Source organism: Podarcis bocagei (assembly GCF_964188305.1).
Source record: "Podarcis bocagei genome assembly, chromosome: 12".
Lineage (NCBI taxonomy): Eukaryota > Metazoa > Chordata > Lepidosauria > Squamata > Lacertidae > Podarcis > Podarcis bocagei.
In genome coordinates, this window is record NC_138137.1 from 38,511,725 (window position 1) to 38,532,998 (window position 21,274).

Sequence of the window (21,274 nt, forward strand, 5' to 3'; positions counted from 1 at the left end):
GATCACTTGTAGCCGAGTAAGACTGTCTTCCATAAACACGGTTTTAACAATGAGTCCGTAAGTGACTGTGGAGGCCAATTCTGGATCCACACGTCCTTCCACAGGGGGGACATTGGTTTCTGGGTGGGAGTTGATCGCGGTGTGGATTTGCCAAGCGTGCCTTCCTCTTAGCACATTTCTCCCTTGCGTCCTGAGTTCGCGTGTCTTCAAAGCCCATGACACCTTTGGTAAAGGCTGTTCTCCAACTGGAGCGCTCACAGGCCAGTGTTTCCCAGTTGTCAGTGTTTTTAAACCTCTTTTGCTGACCACCAGCATTACGCTTTCCATTTTTAGGTTCGGAATAGAGTAGTTGCTTTGGAAGATGATCATCAGGCATCCGCACGACATGACCAGTCCAACAAAGTTTATGTTGAAGAATCATTGCTTCAACACTGGTGATCTTTGCTTCTGCCAGTACACTGATAATAGTTCACCTGTCTTCCCAAGTGATGTGTAAAAATTTTTGGAGACACCATTGATAGAATCTTTCGAGGAGTTGGAGATGGCGTTTATAAGTGGTCCATGTTTCACAAGCATACAGTAAGGTTGGTAGTACAATAGCTTTGTAAACAAGCATTTTGGTTTCCCTGCGAATGTCCCAGTCCTCAAACACTCTGCACTTCAATCGGGAGAAAGCCGCACTCACAGAGCTCAGGTGATGCTGGATTTTGGCATTGATGTTGGCCCTTGTGGAAAGATTACTGTCTAGGTAGGAGAAGTGATTGACATTTTCCAACATTACACCATTGAGTTGGATTTGTGGTGCTGCAGAGGAGTTATTTTATACTTGTTGGTGCAGCACTTTGGTTTTTTGGATGTTGAGTGATAGGCCAAGCTTTCTGTAAGCTTCTGCAAAGATATTTAGGATGGTTCGGAGGTCATCCTCTGAGCGTGCACACACTACGTTGTCATCAGTATACTGAAGCTCTATGGCGGACGTTACGGCAACCTTACTCTTTGCTATTAAGGCAACCTTTGCCCAGCTGTTGTTCTCCACAGTGCTGGCTGCAACTTATGGGAGTTATATTTCCAAACAATTGGAGGCCCCAGATTGGGGAAGGCTGAATTAGAGTGAACAGAAGGCCTTCCCCTCTTCACTTGGTGCAAGTTACTTGCACTCTTGAGCATGAGTAACTTGTATCAAGGCAAGAGACAGGCTTTCTGTTTTAATGAAGTGTAGCAAGTGCCCACTTTGGCCACACAGTCACAGGAAACAATGTAGCATGTGAACTAAATGATCACAGATTTAGGCAGACCATGATTCTCCTGAGCAGGGCAGCACTTTTCATTAGACCAAAAGCAGGGAGCTACCACTGAGGAGGCTCTGTCATGCATCACCGTCAACAAGGCAACCAGGTGACCCACAACCAGGCAATCTCCTGCTAATCATTGGACCCAAGGTGGTTGATATTGGAGAAGGTGCTTCTCCCTCCTCCTTCCCATGACACCCCACCAAGAGTGCAATCAGTGGGGCCAAGAAGGGTCAGCAGCAAGAAAGGGTGCTCCACCCGAGAGATGACTGTCTCAACCAAGGAAGGTCCTAGCATCCCTCCTCAGGTGGAAAGGCCACTTTTCCCAGGAACTGGAGCACCTGCCACTGGGGCAAGTCAAATGGCACCTTAAATACTCATAGACAGCTATGAGCAGGACCCTCCTCAGCTTGGACAAGTAGTGAAACAGTGTTTCCATGATCAAAACAACAACAAAAAGAGTATCACAAATAATTGAATAGAGCTCCACCCCCCACCCCCCAGTAAATTCAAATTCTTATTTCGCACACAAATATGTGTGTCTGTCTTGGAACATCAAGATTCCATGTGTGAGAGGAAAAACAGCAATGTGTGTTGTTTGCTCGCACCATTGAGCTTTTATTTTAGAAATAATGGATCCCAATTGCTAATAATAATGTTCATCGCATAGGCAAAAGGATTCACAGCTTACCTGACTTTGCAATTCACTTTGTTGTTTCAGTCGAAGGTTTTCGGGTGTGTCTGCCACTGTAGTAAAGGACTGCTTTGGGTAGTGTCTAGAAGAAGAAGAAGAAAAATAGTAATGGAATTACCATGGAGGTAAGTATGTTTGGCACTGGATTTATGCACAAACAAAGTAAGCTACAGCTTAAGGCCGCAGATTATGACAGTCTTCTTTTTAAAACAAAAACAAAAACAACACTAAATTTGAAGTTTTACATAACTGGTTAAAAAATAAATAGGTTTATTGCAAGATATATGTTTTAGTTAGGTTTTTAGTTGCATCCTCACCTATGTATATATGCAACTATAAAACTACTTTTTCACTGTCCTTTCCATTAGAATCATACACATTTTGGAGGTAATACTATGGGGTCTATTAAAATTGACATGGCTTAGGGCTCCAGCATGTCTGTTATGAGCATTGTGTTATCGGTTGTGCTTCAGTCTCAAGGGGACTTGCAAACTGAAGTTTCTTTTCATCGAACTGCAACTTGCCTCCAGTGGTCCCTAAACAGAGGACTGCAGGGATGCAGGCTGCAGCCTATTATACAGAGCAAACTGTGTATCTGTGCATGAGCAAGGGACTCCAGAGTTCTCAGTTCTTGCAAAGAACACTGCTGCACAGGAGAAAGAAACAGCTAGGGTTGGCCCATATCTTCAAAAATAAAATATTTATGACTCTTTAGATCTTAGTGTGGTTATTCTTCATTTTCAAACTTGTACAGAACATGAAATGCCTTCATTTAAAAACATGCCCCTTCTTCAGAATACTGATGCAGCATCAATACAATATACACACTTCTTCACTGTGGAATCTATGGATTGTTGCCCGAGGTCCAGGACTTGGACAAGAAATCTCCAAGATAACAGTTGCTTAGTCCTTGGGGTTCTCTGGGATCTGAGTGGTAAAGGGACAGACCTTCCAGTCAAACAAACTGATTCAGATTCTATAACAGCTTAGACATCTTGAGATTAGAGGAGAGCTATGCTATCGGGCAGGGGAGATTTAAAGGCAGGTTTTTTCTCACTGCAAGCTGACTATGGCAACCCATTGAGTGCTGGTTGGCATGCAGCAATCCTGGCAAGGACTAGTTGCTCCAAGTAAGAATGTTTCAGGTTAATCAGTAGGAAGTTGTCTGTTCAGGTTTTTCTATCCAGGCAACCCTAAAATGCCCACCTCTCTTCAGTTGCTGCTCACTCCTGTTTCTAGTTTCTTGTTTTCACCAAGCTCTGGCCATTCTATCTGCCTTGGTGCCTCTTGGCACCATCCTCCCCTTTGTTTACCCGTTTCTTGTGAATCTGCCTTTGACAGATGATGACCCTTATTTCCTGCTGCTGGAGTAATCTCATGAGCTACAGCCTAAATTTTGGATCTTGGTTCTGCTCGTAGGTGTGCCTTTTGGCTTGACAACGAAACACTGATTTAACTGCCCTGAGCCTTGGCTTGCTTATTAGTTTTGTTTCCAGGACTGAGCAAGCAAAATGCTCAAACCATAATTTTGTAAATATACAACAACCATTACAAAACCGCCAGTTAAGCCTCCAGTAAATTCATTCAAGGGAAAATGAACCTGAATACATGCTGCCCCCCTGGGTTCTTGCTACTCAGAGAATTTGAACATGGGTGACTTGTTTTCAAAAGCATGCAAGCACATGTTATAGCAGGCACCATTTTAGAAGAATATCTCTCTCACACACACCCAAAAAAAACCCCATGGAATATCTCTACCTATGCACTCTTCCTCCAGGTTCTTGCATTACAATTAACCATTATAATTTTTTTTCTACCTACTTAATTTGGGACCTGAATCAGTTAAAATGTTAATTCAGCCTTCCCCAAGCTGGTATTCTCCAGCCGTTTAGGACTACAACTCCCATTAGCCTCAGCCAGCACAGATGTACTGACTAGGGCTGATGGGAGTTGTAGTCTAAACAGCTGGAAGGCACCAACTTGGGAAAGGCTGGGCTAACTGATGAATCAGGTAACAGTATTTAGCCATAATATGCACCCATAGGATTTTACTCCATGAGCAAACTAACTATTGAATCTTAAAGTATCTCTCAGGATATGAATGAGCGGGGGTGGGGTGGGGGTGGGGGTATTGTTCATGAAAGGATGAGTGGAAATGCTAGAAAACAGACACAACCATGTGAATTGGGGGCAGGGCAGAGAGAGACAGAAGCAAATATGTACAAAGTTAAAGGAAATCAGTACCGTTCCCATAAGCTTTTAAACCCAGGGTTTACTTGCTCACATAGCTAGTGCCATCTGAATGAGGATAAAAACCTACTAGGGTTTGGCTTGTGCTACCTAGAATGGTTGCTACATGGTATGAACGATGTGGTTTGGGGCAAGTAACCTTTCATTCCTGGTGAGCACACAGGTCACAAAGCTTCGCGATCTTGATCACCACCTCATTTTGCATACAGACTGAGCCACCCCTATTGAGCAGTATACAAAGGGTTCCTGGCATTACGCAGGCCCTCCACCTCCCCCAAAGGTCAACACTATTAGTGCCAGTAGTGTCAGCGTATTGGCTTACATAAGTGGAAAATATACTCAGCAAAAGATGTGCTACAAAGAACAGCAACCTACTCAGCATCTCTTCCTCAGTTTTAAACAATACGCCTGTCACACATTAAATGTTAAATACTGAGTCATGTTCTGGTTGTACAGCATTGCACATTCAGAAACGTGTGAACTGACAGTTCTTATAGGTTCCCCACTCCCACCTGCTCACAGTTCTTTTCTGAATTACCTATATTAAAAAATGAAACAAAACAGCTTGCCACACATACTTGTTTGTTGAAGCAAGAGCACTGTCAGGGCTTTATTTATAAATCTTCTCAGGATCTTAAGCTCCAGTCGGAAAGAACAGAGACTCAATTTGCTAATGTAAAAGCTGTATGACATTTAGGTGTCAAGTTTTGTGTTGTTGTTTTTCCTCCCTTTTTGCCTCCTGGCATCCCAATTAGTCATCACATATTTGTTGCAAGCAAACAAATTCAACCTCACATCAATGTACGCGCTGCGGTACAGTGTCCCTGTAGAATAATTGGAGCATTATTTACTACAGACAAATGTGAAAGTTCCATGCTGTCTATAGTTCAACTACTGGAAATAATCTAGTGATGTAACACAAACAGAAATGGTACAGTGGTGGTCAGCCCGGATTGCTCAGATAGTTAGAGTGTGGTGCTGATAATGCCAAGGTTGCAGGTTCGATCCCCTTATGAGACAGCTGCATAGTCCTGCATTGAAAGGGCTTGGGCTAGATGATCTGTGGGTCCCTTCCAACTCTACAGTTCTATGACCCAGCCACATTTTGTGTTTGCCTTACAGTGAAAAGGGCACATCCAAAATTCCAATACTGGAAGAGACAAAAGCGTGGCTTCTCTCATCCAACAGCCACAGACTGCCACTAAAACTGTGCCTAGGGAGAAAGAGATAGGGACCCAGCTTTTTCCAGGATGGTGCACTGACTGAAAAACAATAAAGGGAACATTATTTGATATTGTGCCTGGCTCCTAGTCTTATGTAGGCAGATGAAACAGGTGCAGAAGATGTCTGTTAGGAACTTATGCTTTCCCAACTCTCTGCATGCACCATGAGGTAGCATGCAACATGGCTGATATACATGTACATCCAATTTCTGCAGTTTTCCCTCCTCAACTTTATGAAAAGGTAGAATCTGGTGTTTCAAAGAAATCAATTTTGAAAAACTGGAATGAAAACGGTGGCAGTCCTCAAACTATTTTTGACTCAGCCACTTCATAAATTATGCAAGTTTATGTAAATGTTTTTATAAGATTTGGAAGCCACACAAAAGCTGGCTTCTGGTCAGGGAGGCAACACTTAGATGACTTCTAAATATTATAGGAACTAATATGTAGGCAAATGTAACAAATGAAACAATCCTCCGGAAAACAACTGCAAAGAGAAAAACCCATGTCCTTCACTACGTCTGTTAGTAAAGAGTGTTGCGAGTATTAAATGTTTATTTGGCCTTACAATAACAGTGTATAGCAGGAAGACATTCAACCACATATATGGGAAAACTCCCTAAGAACACAGCAAATCAAAACACATGCAACCTCAGTCAAGTTGATGCCACTCTGACTGGTTATTAAGCAACATCTCCATACACACCCTCTTGGGTACTTGACTAACACCGAGAACAGAATTAACTCTTAGATTGCAAACCGAACCATCCAACCACTTCAAAAATGCCGTGGCACCCTGGGGTGCCTTGAATGACAGTCAGGGGTGCCTTGGACAACACTGGCCTCATTCCTTCCCTCTCACGTCTCTGCCTCCCTTGCACAGCTGTTTATTGCAGCAGCTCTGGCTACAAGCACCCCAGGTGAATGGTGCCTCTGGGGCTGACCAGGGGGTGCTTCCCATGCCCCTGTGGGGCAGTGTGAGAAAGCACTTCTCTTTGTGGCAGGGGGGACAGCTCAGACACCAGGAGCGGCAGATGCAGCTGCCCATAGGACTCCCAAGGAGATTGGAGCAGAGAGGGGTGAGTGGCTGCTGGCTGCCGGTAACATAAATGGGCTCCTGAGCCCCACAGGGGTGCTGCAGAAAGAATATAGTTTGTCAAGGGAGCTATGGACCTCAAAAGGCTGAAAACCTCTGCCCTACTATATTATGCCCTAGCTTTGCGAGGGAAGAGCTTGGGCAGTTTTTATTTTTCTGGACATGAAGCTCTCTTTAAAGTTAGAATTTCTCTTTGAAGTTCAACTGATGTGCTTTCTGCTGTGTACTCTGCTCTTTGAAGTTCACCATCAAAATATTTCTGATAGTAGAAAATTTGTAAGGTGAGTTTTGAAACAAGAGGATGCTGTGTACACAATGCTAGACAACTAGCAGCAAATAATTAGCATATGACCCTTGTTTAATTAGATTGAGAATAAGCAGAATGAGAGGGTGGTTATAATTCTGCAGAATTAAATAAACAAATACACCTCTCTCTCTTTTTCAGAAGCAGAATACGCAAACACTGTGTTAAAATTGAGGCTGCTTTTTGTAGTGACAAGAGCAAATGAAAGGTTGCAAAGCAAGCCCATTCTACTTTTTTTAAAAAAAGAGTCAGCACTGGACGCAATAGAAATAGTTATCGTGTTTGCTTTTACTTATATGCTAAAATTGAAATGTTGCAACTAAATATTCATAAAAAGGAAAGCTGATTATTCTTGCTTTTTGTGTTTTCAGTAAAGCAATAGGGAAGAAGAGGGAAGAAAATGCACATTTTTTATTCAGTACTAGAGTTGTATTGATTTCTTATCTTACAGCACCAGTATTTTATTTTTATTTTTTTAAAAAAAATCTCCTCAAACACTGTCATAAACAAGAACAATACATAGAAGCTGAAGTCGCATCAGCAGTAGCAGAATTTGTTGTTGTTTGTGATTGGTGGTAGCAGTGGGGGGAGCAGGAAGAGGCCAGATGAAGGCAGCAAGAAGAAGGGGGAAATGAAAAGAAATAATTTCCCACCTACTTTCATCTTTTGTGATTTTTCTCTGTATCCTATATTTAATAAAATATGTGAACCACTAAACATGGTGCTTTTAAAACAGTATTTCAATTAAAATATACTGCCTAATTCCATAGCACGGCATCTCATAAGACTGGTTCATCCACAAGTTGTTGTCATACATAATGTTTCTTGCAAGAGAGACAAGACTTCATGTTCGCCCAAAAACATGAATGCAGACATCAGTGTTACTATGGACTAGACTCCCTCACTTCACTGTATGGAGCAATTACAAGGGTTCTGGTAGTGGTGGTGTGCTTTCGTGTGTACACATGTGTAAGCAGCTTGTGAAAGTGGTTTTACTCACTCTCCTCACCTGAAGGCCCATGTTTTGTGTGCTTGTCATTTCAGAAAAGGATTGTCTAATCCTGCTGGTTATGTCATCCACAGAAGTGTCTTTTCTTGATTTTCTTTGAAGAGGGGAGGTTACATTTTCATAGCTAACAGACATCGTGTTGTTTTAATAATTCACATTTGATATGCTATTTCTAAAGGAATACCTAATCTGCAATTTATAAACCACAACTGTTATGCTGATAAAGAGCAGCCTGTGAGTGGATACAATTCTGGTTTGTTTTTCTAAATTAGCGATGTAAACCAGATTGTGCTATTTTGAGGCAAACTTTGATGCCATTCAATTGAGTTTAACAGCCATTGTCCAATGCATCCTTTACGTCACATCATTCCAGCACATTCTGAGGGGGAGGGGCACGGCCCCTGCAGCTGCTTGCAACTTTTTCGTGTGATGGGCACCTTTTTCAACAGGATGGCCTAGAGTAATGCAACATCCAGTTCATCTAGAAAAGAATATGCAGCCACAAGAAACAGTCACATAAACATGTTCTGCCGCCGCCACCAAATCGCATTTTTAAAAATGGGGTAAAGAACACAAATGTGAGTGTAATGGTTCTAAGGGTTGCTCGTGCATAAGCCGGTGCAAACACCTGGCTGGACTGCCTGAGTGAACCTTTTCTGTCCGGACAGCCACTCACCCGTGGCTGTCTCAGTCGCTGGCAGAATCCGTCAGTGGGCGTTTCTTAAACTTCTTCCAGCAAAGAAGCTCTTTGACGCCTAGTCTCCTCCTACTCTCTGCGCGAAAGCCTTCTGCGCAAGGAGGGCATAGGCAGCGGAGGACCTCTACTCTCCCCGCTGGTCCCTGGCAAGGAGTCATGGGACCGCCTTGCCGCTTCCCCCATCTGCCCCCCTTCTCCACTGGTGCTACGCTGATTCTCTTCCCCAGAAGATGGGCTGCCTCTCCCAATCCCGGGATGCTCTCCGGAATCCCTCTTGATTTTGCTCTCTCCCTCCGGCACTGATGGCAGTTCCCTGACAGTGAGTGACGTGAATAAACAACCAACAAAAATAATTGAAGTCTTTTCGATTAAATGGACAGAATAGCAGCACACAAAGAATTATTGCACATCTCTAAGAGGATAGAAAGTAAAAAGGGGAAGAAGAATAGGCATTTAGTTCAATGACTTTAACTGTGTGTTTGAATCCCATGGTTGAGTTTCTCCACATCTCTTTTTAAATTGCTTAATATCATGGAACTTTGGAGTGTCAGGCATAGCCCTACTGGCTTTAGCCCAAACGTAGCAGAGTTTTCCTGCACAGCGAAGAAGCTAGTTGCGGCAGTAATGACTAGTCAGCTAGACTCAGAATAACTATTTACAGGATTTATTAAAAGGAAAAATAAAACCAGCAGAGTTTCTGCATACAAATAAAAGCAAAATAAATCCTCTTTCTTTCTTTCTCTCTCTCTCTCATAACCATACACAGCACTTCTAACTCCTAACACACCTCACATCAAACTGTGCTAGCAATCCCTAGATAACAGAGTTGAGTGCTGCTCGTTAACCAATCAGAGTGAGTAGTTTCTAGGTCAAGCAGACCTGGGCTTTCTGCCAAGAGTAAATTGACACCAGCTTGAGTTAATTGGTGAAGCTAGAATCTGCAAGTTTCCCACGAGAACCAATTAACAGAAACTGAAACCGAAACTGAACACCCCCTCACAGATTCTGCTGAACAATTAACACCAAATACACCTATGTAGAAGATCATTTTTCCAGCAAACCTAAACCCTTGCACATTCGCTTGTTCTTTACCTTTGCCAATGGTTTAGTTAACACATCTGCTACATTTTCTTCACTTGACACATAAGTACAGGTGATTACATTGTCTTGTACACAGCAACGTACATTTTGGTATTTTACAGAGATATGTTTGGAACGCGATTTGAAACCCTCTGTTTTACTTAATGTTATACAAGCTTGATTATCAATGTAAACTTGTACTGGTTCTCCACAATTTACATTTAAATCTGCTAACAAATGCTTGAAATAAATCACCTCGTTGCACAATTCACTCAATGCGGCGTACTCTGATTCCGTTGATGACACACTTACAACGTCTTGTTTGCGTGACCGCCAGCTGATTAAAGCTCCACCGACCATTATAACTAGTCCTGTGACAGATTTTCTATCTGGCAAATTTCCCCAGTCACTATCACAGTAGCAACTCAACATTTCATCCTCTGAAGAATTTAATTGTAACATATAGCCAATTGTCTGTTTGAGATACCTCAGAACTTGTTTTACCCCTTTCCAGGCATTTAGTGTGGGTTTTGAGACCAATCTACTTAATATGCCTACTGCATAGCTAATATCAGGTCTGGACCACTGTGCTATATACAATAAACTTCCAATTACAGAGTGATATACATCAGGATGTTCAAATTCAGGACTCTCATCTATGTGAAGTGTTTTTATGAAACCTGGATCCATAGGCACCGCTGCCCCTTTGCAATCCTGCATCCTGTACGTAGTCAGTAGTTGTTTAACTTTGTTCTGCTGACTAATTAGGCAGCTGCCATCTTGGGCCCAGCACACTTCCAACCCTAGATATGTCCTAACCGGGCCTAAGTCCTTCACTTTGAACTTACTGGACAATTGCTTGGCAAATCTTTTAGTTTGTTTATCTGTTTTACAGGCATACAAAACATCATCTACATAAATCAGACAAAACTCTTGATCACTGCCTGTACCACGTACATAAACACAATTGTCAGCTGTACTCTGCTTGAAACCAAATGACACTAAGGCCTCATGGAAACATCTGTTCCAAGATCTTGCAGCCTGTTTGAGACCGTATAGAGCTTTGTTTAATTTCAACACTCTATTGGAACCTGTCTCATAACCAGGCGGTTCAGCTAGATACAGGTCTTCTGATATTGGTGCATGTAAATATGCAGTCTGAATGTCAAAATGGTTTAACAGGAGTTTTCTCTTTGCCCCAAGCGTTAAAATCAGCCTTACACTGTCCCCCTTAGCAGTTGGGGAAAAAGTTTCGTCATAATCTTTTCCAGGCCTCTGAGAATATCCTTGAGCAACTAAACGAGCTTTGTATTTGTACTCTCCTGTCACCAGAGGTTTAAGTTTGTACACCCACCTGCAGCCTACAATCTTTGCCCCCTCAGGCGCTGCTACTGGTGTAAAAACCTTGTGCTCATTCAGAGAGGACATCTCTTCCTCCATTGCCTGTTTCCAGCGCTCTGCCTCCTCTTTTGGTAACTTTAACACCTCCTGAAAACTCTTGGGTTCTGCACTTACACTAAACACATTTGCAGTATCTGGGGAAAAACGCACTGGAGGCACTCCTTTGTTTTGTCTTTTAGATCTTCTGGGAGAAAATTTTTCTTCTGACCCACTTTCCTCCTCAGAACTACGACCTCTCTTTTGTTGCTTAGCAACTGGTCTCTGGCTAACTCCACTTTCTTGAGAGCTCTTGTCTGAACCTTCCTCCCCCTCAGACTCTGATTCTCTGTGTCTACCTTCAGAGTCATAAAGCTCCTGGGAAGGTTCAAACCAAACCTCAGTATTGGCATGTAGTCTCTCCCAGCCACTATGTTCACAAAAACTGGCATTCCTGGAGATCACAATGCCATTCGTCCCTTCAGCAAAGCGGAAACCTTTTCCCAGCTCCTGGTAACCCACAAACACTAACTGTTTGGTCTTAGGATCTCCCTTCTTCCTCATTTGTTTCGGAATTAATACCCAGGCTTTTGATCCAAACACATGCAAATGGTCAATTTTGGGTTTTTTCTGAAACAATTTAAAGTATGGGGTTGTACCTATTGTTTGGTGAAAGAGCCTATTTTGGAGATAACACGCAGTGAGCATGCTCTCCCCCCAATAAGACATGGGTAAATCAGCATCATCAAGCATGGCAAACATCATATCTTGTAAAGATCTGTTTTTTCGTTCTGCAACGCCATTCTCCTCTGGGGAAAAAACGTTTGTTTTTCTATGCCCAATGCCACGCTTTTGTAACCAATCTTTAAAGGCATTTGACATAAATTCGCCACCTCTGTCCGTCTGAATCCTTTTGAGTTTAACAGACAGAAATCTTTCCACAGATGCCACCCAGCCTTTAAACTTAGTGAACACGTCACCCTTATTCTTCATGGGAAAAACCCAAGAATAACGTGTGGCGTCATCCACAATTGTTAGTGAAAAACGCGATCCACCCCTGCTTACAGCAAATGGACCAATTACGTCCATGTGAACCAGCTGTAGCGGTGCCTCACTAACTCTGTCGCTTCTGGGGTAAGAGACTCTGTGGGTTTTAACCTTTTTACACACATTACAATCAAGGTACTTGTTACAACTCTTTAAATTACCCCCATCAGCCAATTCAGACATTTTTAGTACACTTTTCCAGCAAGCATGCCCCATTTTCCTATGCAATAAGTGCACACAGTTGTCATGTATAGCTTTGTTATTCACTGCAGGCTGAGATTTACTGACTACTGCTGCAACTTGAGATCCTGCTTTAAGCCAAAACAAGCCTCCCTCTGACTTAGCAGTGCCTAAAATCTCACCAGCCTTCTTAATAATGCAACTGTCTCCTTCAAAATGCACTTTAAACCCAGCTTTTAGCAAACAATCTACAGACATCAGATTGCTTCTTAATGACGGCACACAAAGTACATTTTGCAGGCATTCACGCAGACAAGGAACAAAAACTGCACCCCCCGAAATCACTTCGGAAGTACTTCCGTCTGCTAGAGCCACCTGGCTGCGCTGTGCTGAGTTCTTGGAAACAAACAATTCATCTGAATTCACGATGTGCCGAGACGCTCCAGAATCGACCACCCAGACCGCTTGTTTCTCATCAGCAATCTTGACCTCGCCGGTCACCAGCTGAGCCGACTGTTTTCGTTTGAAGAATTTCCTTTTACGCTGCTGCTGCTGCTGATCTCGTCTCTGCTCCTGCACCGGCCACTGAGACTTGACCAACTCCGGACATTGTCGTTTTAGATGCGCTGAAGACCCACATCGGAAACAACGCCTAACAGCAAACGCTGACTCCTCACCGGTACGCTGCTTTTGCTCCACCTCTGGCACGGCATGAGAACTCCCTCCAAACCGTCCACCTGTAGAAGCCTCTGCAGCCACCGACCTTTCTTGCCTCTTCTGCCATTCTTCAATCAAACGCCCAGTAACGTAACTGACTGATAAATCACGTTCCTGTATGCCTTCTAGAGACAAAACTAAATTATCCCAGCTTTCCGGGAGAGAACTCAAAATAATAGCCACCTTCTCCTGCTGGTCTAATGCACAGTCTCTTTCCTGTAGCGCAACAAACTTTAACTGTAAACTGTGTAGGTGTTCTTGCATTGTAACCCCAGGCTGTAACATTGCCTTGTACAATGCCTTGCGAATGAACAGCTTGGAAACCGCTGTCTCACGCACATGGAGTTCTTTAAGTGCTTGCCACACACCTCTAGCTGTCTTGATTCCCCTCACATACGGCAACTGGGAATCTTCCAGCCCCAAGACAATTGTGGCCCTTGCTCTTTGGTCTTTATCGAGGTCTTCATCATCAGGCTTCACAGGAAACTTACTCACCACTTGCCAGAGACGATCCCTCTGCAGCACTGCCTGCATGCGTTCCGACCACAGCAAGTAATTGGAGTCATTCAGACGCTCAAAAGCCATCTGAACTGGTTGTGAGGCCATCTTGAGAGCGATGTCCCTGGAACCCGGAACCAGCTACTCACGACCACCGAGAGAGAAAACAGGAACCACAGCACCCAGCACTCACACGCTGCAGCTGTTGTCCTTCTGTCCGCTGCGTCACCAGCTCACCACGGTCAGGAACCAGCCAGGAACAACAACCTCTGGAACTACTGGAACCAACGCCGTTGATGCTGACACCACCACAACTCAGGCTGGCAGCACAATGCCCATAACCTCATGGAACTTTGGAGTGTCAGGCATAGCCCTACTGGCTTTAGCCCAAACGTAGCAGAGTTTTCCTGCACAGCGAAGAAGCTAGTTGCGGCAGTAATGACTAGTCAGCTAGACTCAGAATAACTATTTACAGGATTTATTAAAAGGAAAAATAAAACCAGCAGAGTTTCTGCATACAAATAAAAGCAAAATAAATCCTCTTTCTTTCTTTCTCTCTCTCTCTCATAACCATACACAGCACTTCTAACTCCTAACACACCTCACATCAAACTGTGCTAGCAATCCCTAGATAACAGAGTTGAGTGCTGCTCGTTAACCAATCAGAGTGAGTAGTTTCTAGGTCAAGCAGACCTGGGCTTTCTGCCAAGAGTAAATTGACACCAGCTTGAGTTAATTGGTGAAGCTAGAATCTGCAAGTTTCCCACGAGAACCAATTAACAGAAACTGAAACCGAAACTGAACATAATATACCAAAAGAAGACATACAGCGCCAGCTCTACCATTAGGCAGAGTGAAGCAACTACAGTTGCTGCTGGGGATGAGGAGCAGCGATGGCAGAACACAGAGATACTCAAAATCACCTTCTCAGCTTTGAAAGTGACAATTTTCAGTGGTCCCAATCTGGATCAGAACCGCATAACTGCTGGTTTGGGGTTGGGGTGTTTTTAATAAGACCTAGATAAATCCATATACAGAATTCAGATACACCTTTAGAATAGCATCTAGTCTGAGGCAGGAAGCTTCCTCACACCACTGGTCCATCTAACCTAGTAATACCAACACGGACCGGCAGTGGCTCTCCAAGGCTTCAAGCAGGAGTCCTTCCCATCCCTACCTGGAGATACCACAAACTCAACCTGGGACATTCTGCATGCAAAGCATGTGCCCTGCCACTGAGCTATGGCTGACTCTTATTCTTAGTGACAGTAAAAGAGGATAGTGAGGGAACTGTGCCAAAAGCTTCATAGAAAATATTGGTGCGGAAGGTGTCCCCAAGCTTCACAGAACTGGAATATGCTGCCCCTAAGATTGTCTCAAAGTTTGGAGCTTGGCCCTCTGCCCATAGTGTTCATTATAGACAATAAAACGTGTAGCAGTATATCTTTTCGGTACATGTACTAGTCAAACTCCTGCTGTGCTCAACACAAAGGAAAGTTTACTAAATGAGAAACACAGTTGCTTTAAAAGGGTGTGCACCCACTTTCTAAACTAGCAATAGACTGTTCTAGAGAGTGATGACGGTCTTCTGGAAGTTTCAGAGAGCTCAGTTCAGCCAGCTGACATTCCCAGACTGGCACTAATGCCAACGCTCCATTAAATTGTATTCTCATAAAACCTTTCAAAAGGTCACCTTGCAAGTTCCCGCAATAAGCCTGTGGCTGGGAAGAGTTGCTTTTACATTAAGAACTCCTGGGCACTTGTAATGGAGTCCATAAACTCCAGCTACCAAGTTTTATTATTTATTTTCTATTTATTTGATTAGCTGTGTCATACTCTATCCTGTGGGCTGAGAGCAGCTGGCATCAGTTTTTGTTTTTATTTTTATTATATTTTTATTCTCCTTTTCATAGAATTTATTGTCTCCTAAAGCAATTAAAATCATTCATATATATGCATATACACACAAACACAGAGAGACTCTTACAAAATAGAAAGCATACCGGGGAAAGAGAGTGGAAGGAAAAGGAGAAGAGGGAGATCAGTTCTTCAAAGCCTCATGTTTATTACTTTTGTCCCCAAGGAGCTAACAATCTAAGCAATTACAGCAGGGTGGTCCAATATGCAACTCTCGAGGCCTTTCTTGGCAGCCCCCAGCAACATTTGACACCATTCCTCAGCCCTTGCGCTGCCTTCCCATAGCCAGGTAAGGTAGGTGCTGGTTTGGGGGAAGGAGGCGTGAGGGTTCTGACAGGGTCCCAGAGTCCTCCCCACCCCTACCTAAAGCCTAAAAGTAAAGGTAAAGGTACCCCTGTCCGTACGGGCCAGTCGTGTCCAACTCTGGGGTTGCGCGCCCATCTCGCTTAAGAGGCCGGGGGCCAGCGCTGTCCGAAGACACTTCCGGGTCACGTGGCCAGCGTGACAAGCTGCATCTGGTGAGCCAGCACAGCACACGGAAACGCCATTTACCTTCCTGCTAGTAAGCGGTCCCTATTTATCTACTTGCACCCGGGGGTGGTTTCGAACTGCTAGGTTGGCAGGCGCTGGGACCGAGCAACGGGAGCGCACCCCGCCGCGGGGATTCGAACCGCCGACCTGACGATCGGCAACTCCTAGGCGCTGAGGTTTTACCCACAGCGCCACCCGCGTCCCTACCTAAAGCCTACTTGGTGCTTTTCCAGCTATGGGAAGAAGGTGGGAGAGCTCTAGAAGATTCAACTCCTAAATGATCTTCAAGGTCCCTTCCAACGTTTATAATTATATGTAGATGGTATTGATTGCCAGCTGGGTACTTGAAAAGTGAAATAGCAGTTTCAGTTGCATAGACTCCAAGTCTCTATACCTGAACCGAAAAATCTGGGCCTTAGGTCTACCCCTGCGCCATCCAACTCCAAAGCAGTGGTGAAGCCTGAACGCACCACAATGTAAGATACCATAATATGTCCACATTGCCTAAATAACGCATCTGTTAAGGGTGCAGTCCTTAAGAGTTGCATTTTCTTGGTATTTTGGAACTTGAGCAGATATAGCAAGCCCTTAACACAACATGTTAAAACTGAAAGTTGTTTTTATTTCTGTTTTGTTGTTGTTAATTGATCGAAATGATATGGAGGACTAAGCAAAACAAAATTGGCATGGTAGATATGTAGCTTTGTTGCCAGGCTGGCTGTTTTGTCATTACAATAGGTCAAACCCATGGGTGCAAAAAGGTCTGAAAGCAAAATACATAAAGAGTTTAAGAATGTACACGTGTATATCAGTAATTGTCTTTGGGCGGAGCTTGGGGGTTAACTTCGAAATGGAAATTTCCTAAACGAAAGGTACAAATATCCCTGCCACAACATTTTCTTGACCCTTGGACACTCATTTAGAGTGAAGAATATCTGTGCTGCCTATTGCTATTCCCACAGCAAGAATAGAAATCTGACAATGAGTGAAATTTGGAGATGTGTGACCTTGTCAAACTTGGCAGTCTAATGACTCACCACAGAGCTCTCTCTGCTCCTGTTCTAACACTGGCAGCATTTATATTTCTGCATGAGTGACACCTTTATATGATGGAAGAATTAGTAAAGATTTGGGAAGACTATCCATGTTCTGAGGGATTCTCATTCGTCATTTAGAAAAACAAATATTTTGGGGAGGGATTGTTTCAGGCAAAAGCAATTCCCTATCATTGCCTCTGTCTATTTGAAGACCTGGTGTCATTAAATAAACTGGCAGAAACAGGAAATCAAGCCACACATGTTTTGTATAAAAGTACAGGCCTGCTTTTCTAAACTATGATTACTTCCAAGTGACATCTCCTATACGACGAAACATAAACTCCTTATTTTGCATAAAGCAATACTATGGTACACTGTGTACTCAAAACAGTTAATCCCATCAAATACACATTCTCTCCCTGCCAGTGAGGGCAAGAATAGATTTATAGATCAGTACATGCCATTCATTGATTAATGCACCATAACAGTCCCTAGGGGAGTGTCACAGATCTGATATCCAAGTTTTACATTGCATGTGCACTTGGCTTTTTTAGAGTTACCAGTTAATTATTTCAGCCAGCTTTTCCAATTTAAATACACGGAGTTACCTCTAACAACTGTCGTTTCAGATAGTACCAAAAAACCAAAAAACCCAGATATTTAATTCCTATGATTCAATATGGTCTGAATACTCGTGTCTCTCAAGTAATACCGTCCCCCCCCACCCCCCAAAATGGAGTTAAGCACAACAAAAATTTGTTTGTTTATTTATTCCTCCAATTTGTAGACCACTCTTTGTCACATGAGGTTTAATATTAAATTGTTCATCTCAGAGCCCCAGCTACCCAATGACAGACACACTGAGGACCAGCCAGGGCAGAAAAGGGAGACAGCTCATTCCAGAACAGCTTGTCCTCAAAGGTTTTCTGGTGTTTAGGTATTCTTGATTCTCCACATATTTTGGTATTAGTTTCCTTAATCATTTGCCAATTTTAAAATATTTGTTGCGAAGTCAAATAAAAGCTTCCAAAATCCTTCCAGTCTTTCCTTTTGATCTGGAATGATTCTAGTTTTTAAAGATGTGTTTCCCATGATCTAATGCACAATGTGGAACTGCCATTTTCCCCTAGGAAAATGAGCCTCTTGGTGACATCACCATTCATCTCCCCCACTCCCTCCCTGGCTTCATGAGACAAGCTGTATGGTGGTCCATAGATCTTTGTCCCCCTCTACTAGGAAAGAGCAACAGCTTGGAGAAAGGGAGGGAGCGAACAAGCTCTCCTTCTACATAGAAGTAACATAAGCAAGAGTGGCCCATCGCCACTATGCTGAGTCCAACCAGGTACAGAACTTGGGTGTACATTCAAGACCAACCAGCTAAATACGGAAGGATTCTTTATATCACCTTAGCATACAACACATCATTTTTTGTCTCAGTTTCTACTATTATTCATTTCTAATATAAGGGGAAGGGTAGAGAAGAGACAGAACAAACAACAAGAAGAAAAAGAATGTATATGTGACCTCTTCAGACCACAAATGATCAATCCTATCTCAGCGCCAAAGGCTAAGGTAGGAAATAAGGTCAAACAAACAAGCATACAGAAAGATTCTGGCTTCCACAAGAAACCTAGAGGAGTCTCCATGTCAAAAGCAATATAGCACCCATGAGCTAGAATGCATATCAGTTACTGAATGTGACAGATACAGAAAGCCATCTTGACGCCATTGGTTTGCAAGCAATAAGCTTATTTTAAAAATTTCTTGCTAACAAATGCCTCTGCACAACATTTCTTTTTATATAATTTTAATGGTGAATTAAATATTATTTAATTTTGATCTCATCTTTCTCCATTCCAGAGACTCAAGGCAGATTGCAAACTCAGTAAGTGCAGCCCAAGACAAAATGCTCTCAGTGGCCAGAGGCCTTAAAAATATTATAAAACCTATGGGTGATAGCCAACGTCAGGCCTACATATTTAGCATTGCTATTAATGTTTCCCGATTTACCAGAGATGTGAATTCCAAATCAGCAGTTTTTCAGAAACAAAGTAGGTGCTATATAAATGCAAATAATACATAATATAAAGCAGCCTTCTTGTTGTTTTCAATATTAAGAAGTAGTCTATGGAACCTGGCTAGGATAGTCATTTGCACATCCAAAAAAAGAGGGCAGAAGAGAATACAGATTTGTATAAAATGTGTATATGCTAAGTGACAGAGGGGGGGGGACATACAAATTTAGAAATAATTTAAATAGGAAGACCACTATATGGAAGACTATGGCCAGGTGAACTATGTGCCTGCTCCAAGTTCTGGGAAACTTCAAGCACCCTGCTCTCCCTTAATATTTATTACATTTATACACCACCTCCCGCTCCCCCCAGGAGGAGCTCAGTATGGTACACATGGTTCTCTGCTCCCCATTTTATCCTTGCAAAAAAACCCTGAGAGCTAGGTTAGGCTCAGAAACAGAGACTGAACCAAGGTAACCCAGTGAGCTCCGTAGCTGAGTGGGGATTCATGCCCTGGTGTCCAACACCCTAACAATTACACCACATAAAGTAAGCCTAGGACACACAGCCACCCCAATTCTGGCAATTCTGGCATATGCTCTTCTAAAAATGTCATATAAAGAAATGCCTAGGATACAGTGCCTATGCTGTTTAGGTATACATCTGTACAAATCCATATATTATTCAACACAGTCTATATGTATTAAACTACCCCACAATGGCAATCTACGAGTTTGGCAGGAGAACTGACTATTTTTCAATTCTAACTATCTCCTTGCAAAGTGCATTAGTTACACATTTATATATTTACCAAATGTTCTATTTATTCATTCATTATTGTGCCTAACATTTGCTCCTCTGCGATCTCTAAGCTTTCCTCAGTAAAAAAAAACAATCAAAACCCCTTCATTGACAGGAATCAGCTATCACTAATACTTTCAAGCTATATCTAGGAAAACTGGATTCCTCTTGCCAGAAGAGAGTTGGAGGCCACTGCCACATATGTGCTAATGAAGGGTCCATGAAATCATTGGAGCCAAATAACATTCTTGTTGATATTTTAGTACAATATTTATATCCCACTCTTCAGTCTGGAGATTTTCAGGATGGCTTACAATTAAAAAACATCAATCATAAATAATAAAGTTAGCATCACTATTAAAAAACAAACAAAAGGCAAATAAAAGACAAGACTGGCACTAAACCAATTTCTTAAGAATTGTACAGTACAAGCAACAAGTCACCCCTACCCCCGTTTCCTGGAGTAGATTTTCAATGCTTTTTATTTTTTGTGTAAATCTTGTTGCTATAAAATATGCTGTAGAAATGCTACTTAGAAGTACCGGTAGGTCTCATTCAGTTCAATGAGTCTTCCACCCTGGGTGAAACTCAATCAAGACAAGAGGTACTATTAGCAGGTGATTCTTCTGCCCAGTTGATCCACAGAGGGAATGCTTATGAACTTTAATACATGCAAGTTTCCATTAGCAGCTGTAAAACAAATCTCTCTGTTCCCTCCTTGTCACTTTCAGATTGTGCCTCTTTATAACAGTATAAAACACTGTCTATAAAACACTGAGGTGCCATGTACCTTGATGGAACTGAATTTAAAAGAAATAGTAACACAATCAATCCATATGTGAAGAATTGTGGTTGGGGGTAGAGGTTTCCTACTATTGGCCATTTATTCCAGCAGTTGCTTCACTGTCTACTGCATGAGCTTCCCTACTGGGCATTGTTTCAACAATGCAAGTAGTCATCAGCAGCATTACAGTTTCATGGAAACAGAACACTACTTCGCACACATTTACAGTAAACTCTCAATGGGTTTCATTTCCCCCCCCCCCTTAGCAATAGTGCTAACAGCTACTATCCAACTGAATAAGATTCACTCAGCAGTTCATCGTACACAGCCAACAATGTTTTGGTCCATTAATTTTTCACATTGGTCAAAAGCCAATATGTCTCCACTACTCATTTTTAACAAGTGAGTGTGAGAAGCAGGATTGCCAATCAACCAGGAAAAGACTGGTCCAGCTGGGGCTGGGGCTGGGGAGGGAGGGGGGAGAGCGTAGAAAGGAAAAGGAAAAAGGCACCAATTACAGGAAGAAAACAGCACTCTGTGGCACTCCTACTTTACTGCTCCTGCTGTTGTTTTAATTTTAATGTATTGTTTCTTTGTTTCTTAATTTGTATTCCCACTTTCCATTACCCCGGGCTTTTAACACAACCAATGCTTAAGCGCTGTCACCTGAGACCAGCAGCCACTCCAACAAGCTGCAGCAGTGGTGAGAGAGTCGGAAAGAGGTTTCA

The 21,274-nt window shown here is 42.7% G+C and overlaps 1 protein-coding gene across 3 annotated transcripts in view; it reads right to left on the reverse strand.

Annotated features, from left to right (window-relative positions):
- Nucleotides 1-21,274, reverse strand: part of NEBL (nebulette) — a 190,435-nt gene that overhangs the window by 84,578 nt on the left and 84,583 nt on the right. For all 3 annotated transcript variants that reach the window (XM_081163171.1, XM_081163172.1, XM_081163180.1), the window contains exon 3: nt 1,981-2,065. In XM_081163171.1, the coding sequence (XP_081019297.1) occupies nt 1,981-2,065 (85 nt within the window). The remainder of the gene's footprint in view (nt 1-1,980; nt 2,066-21,274) is intronic.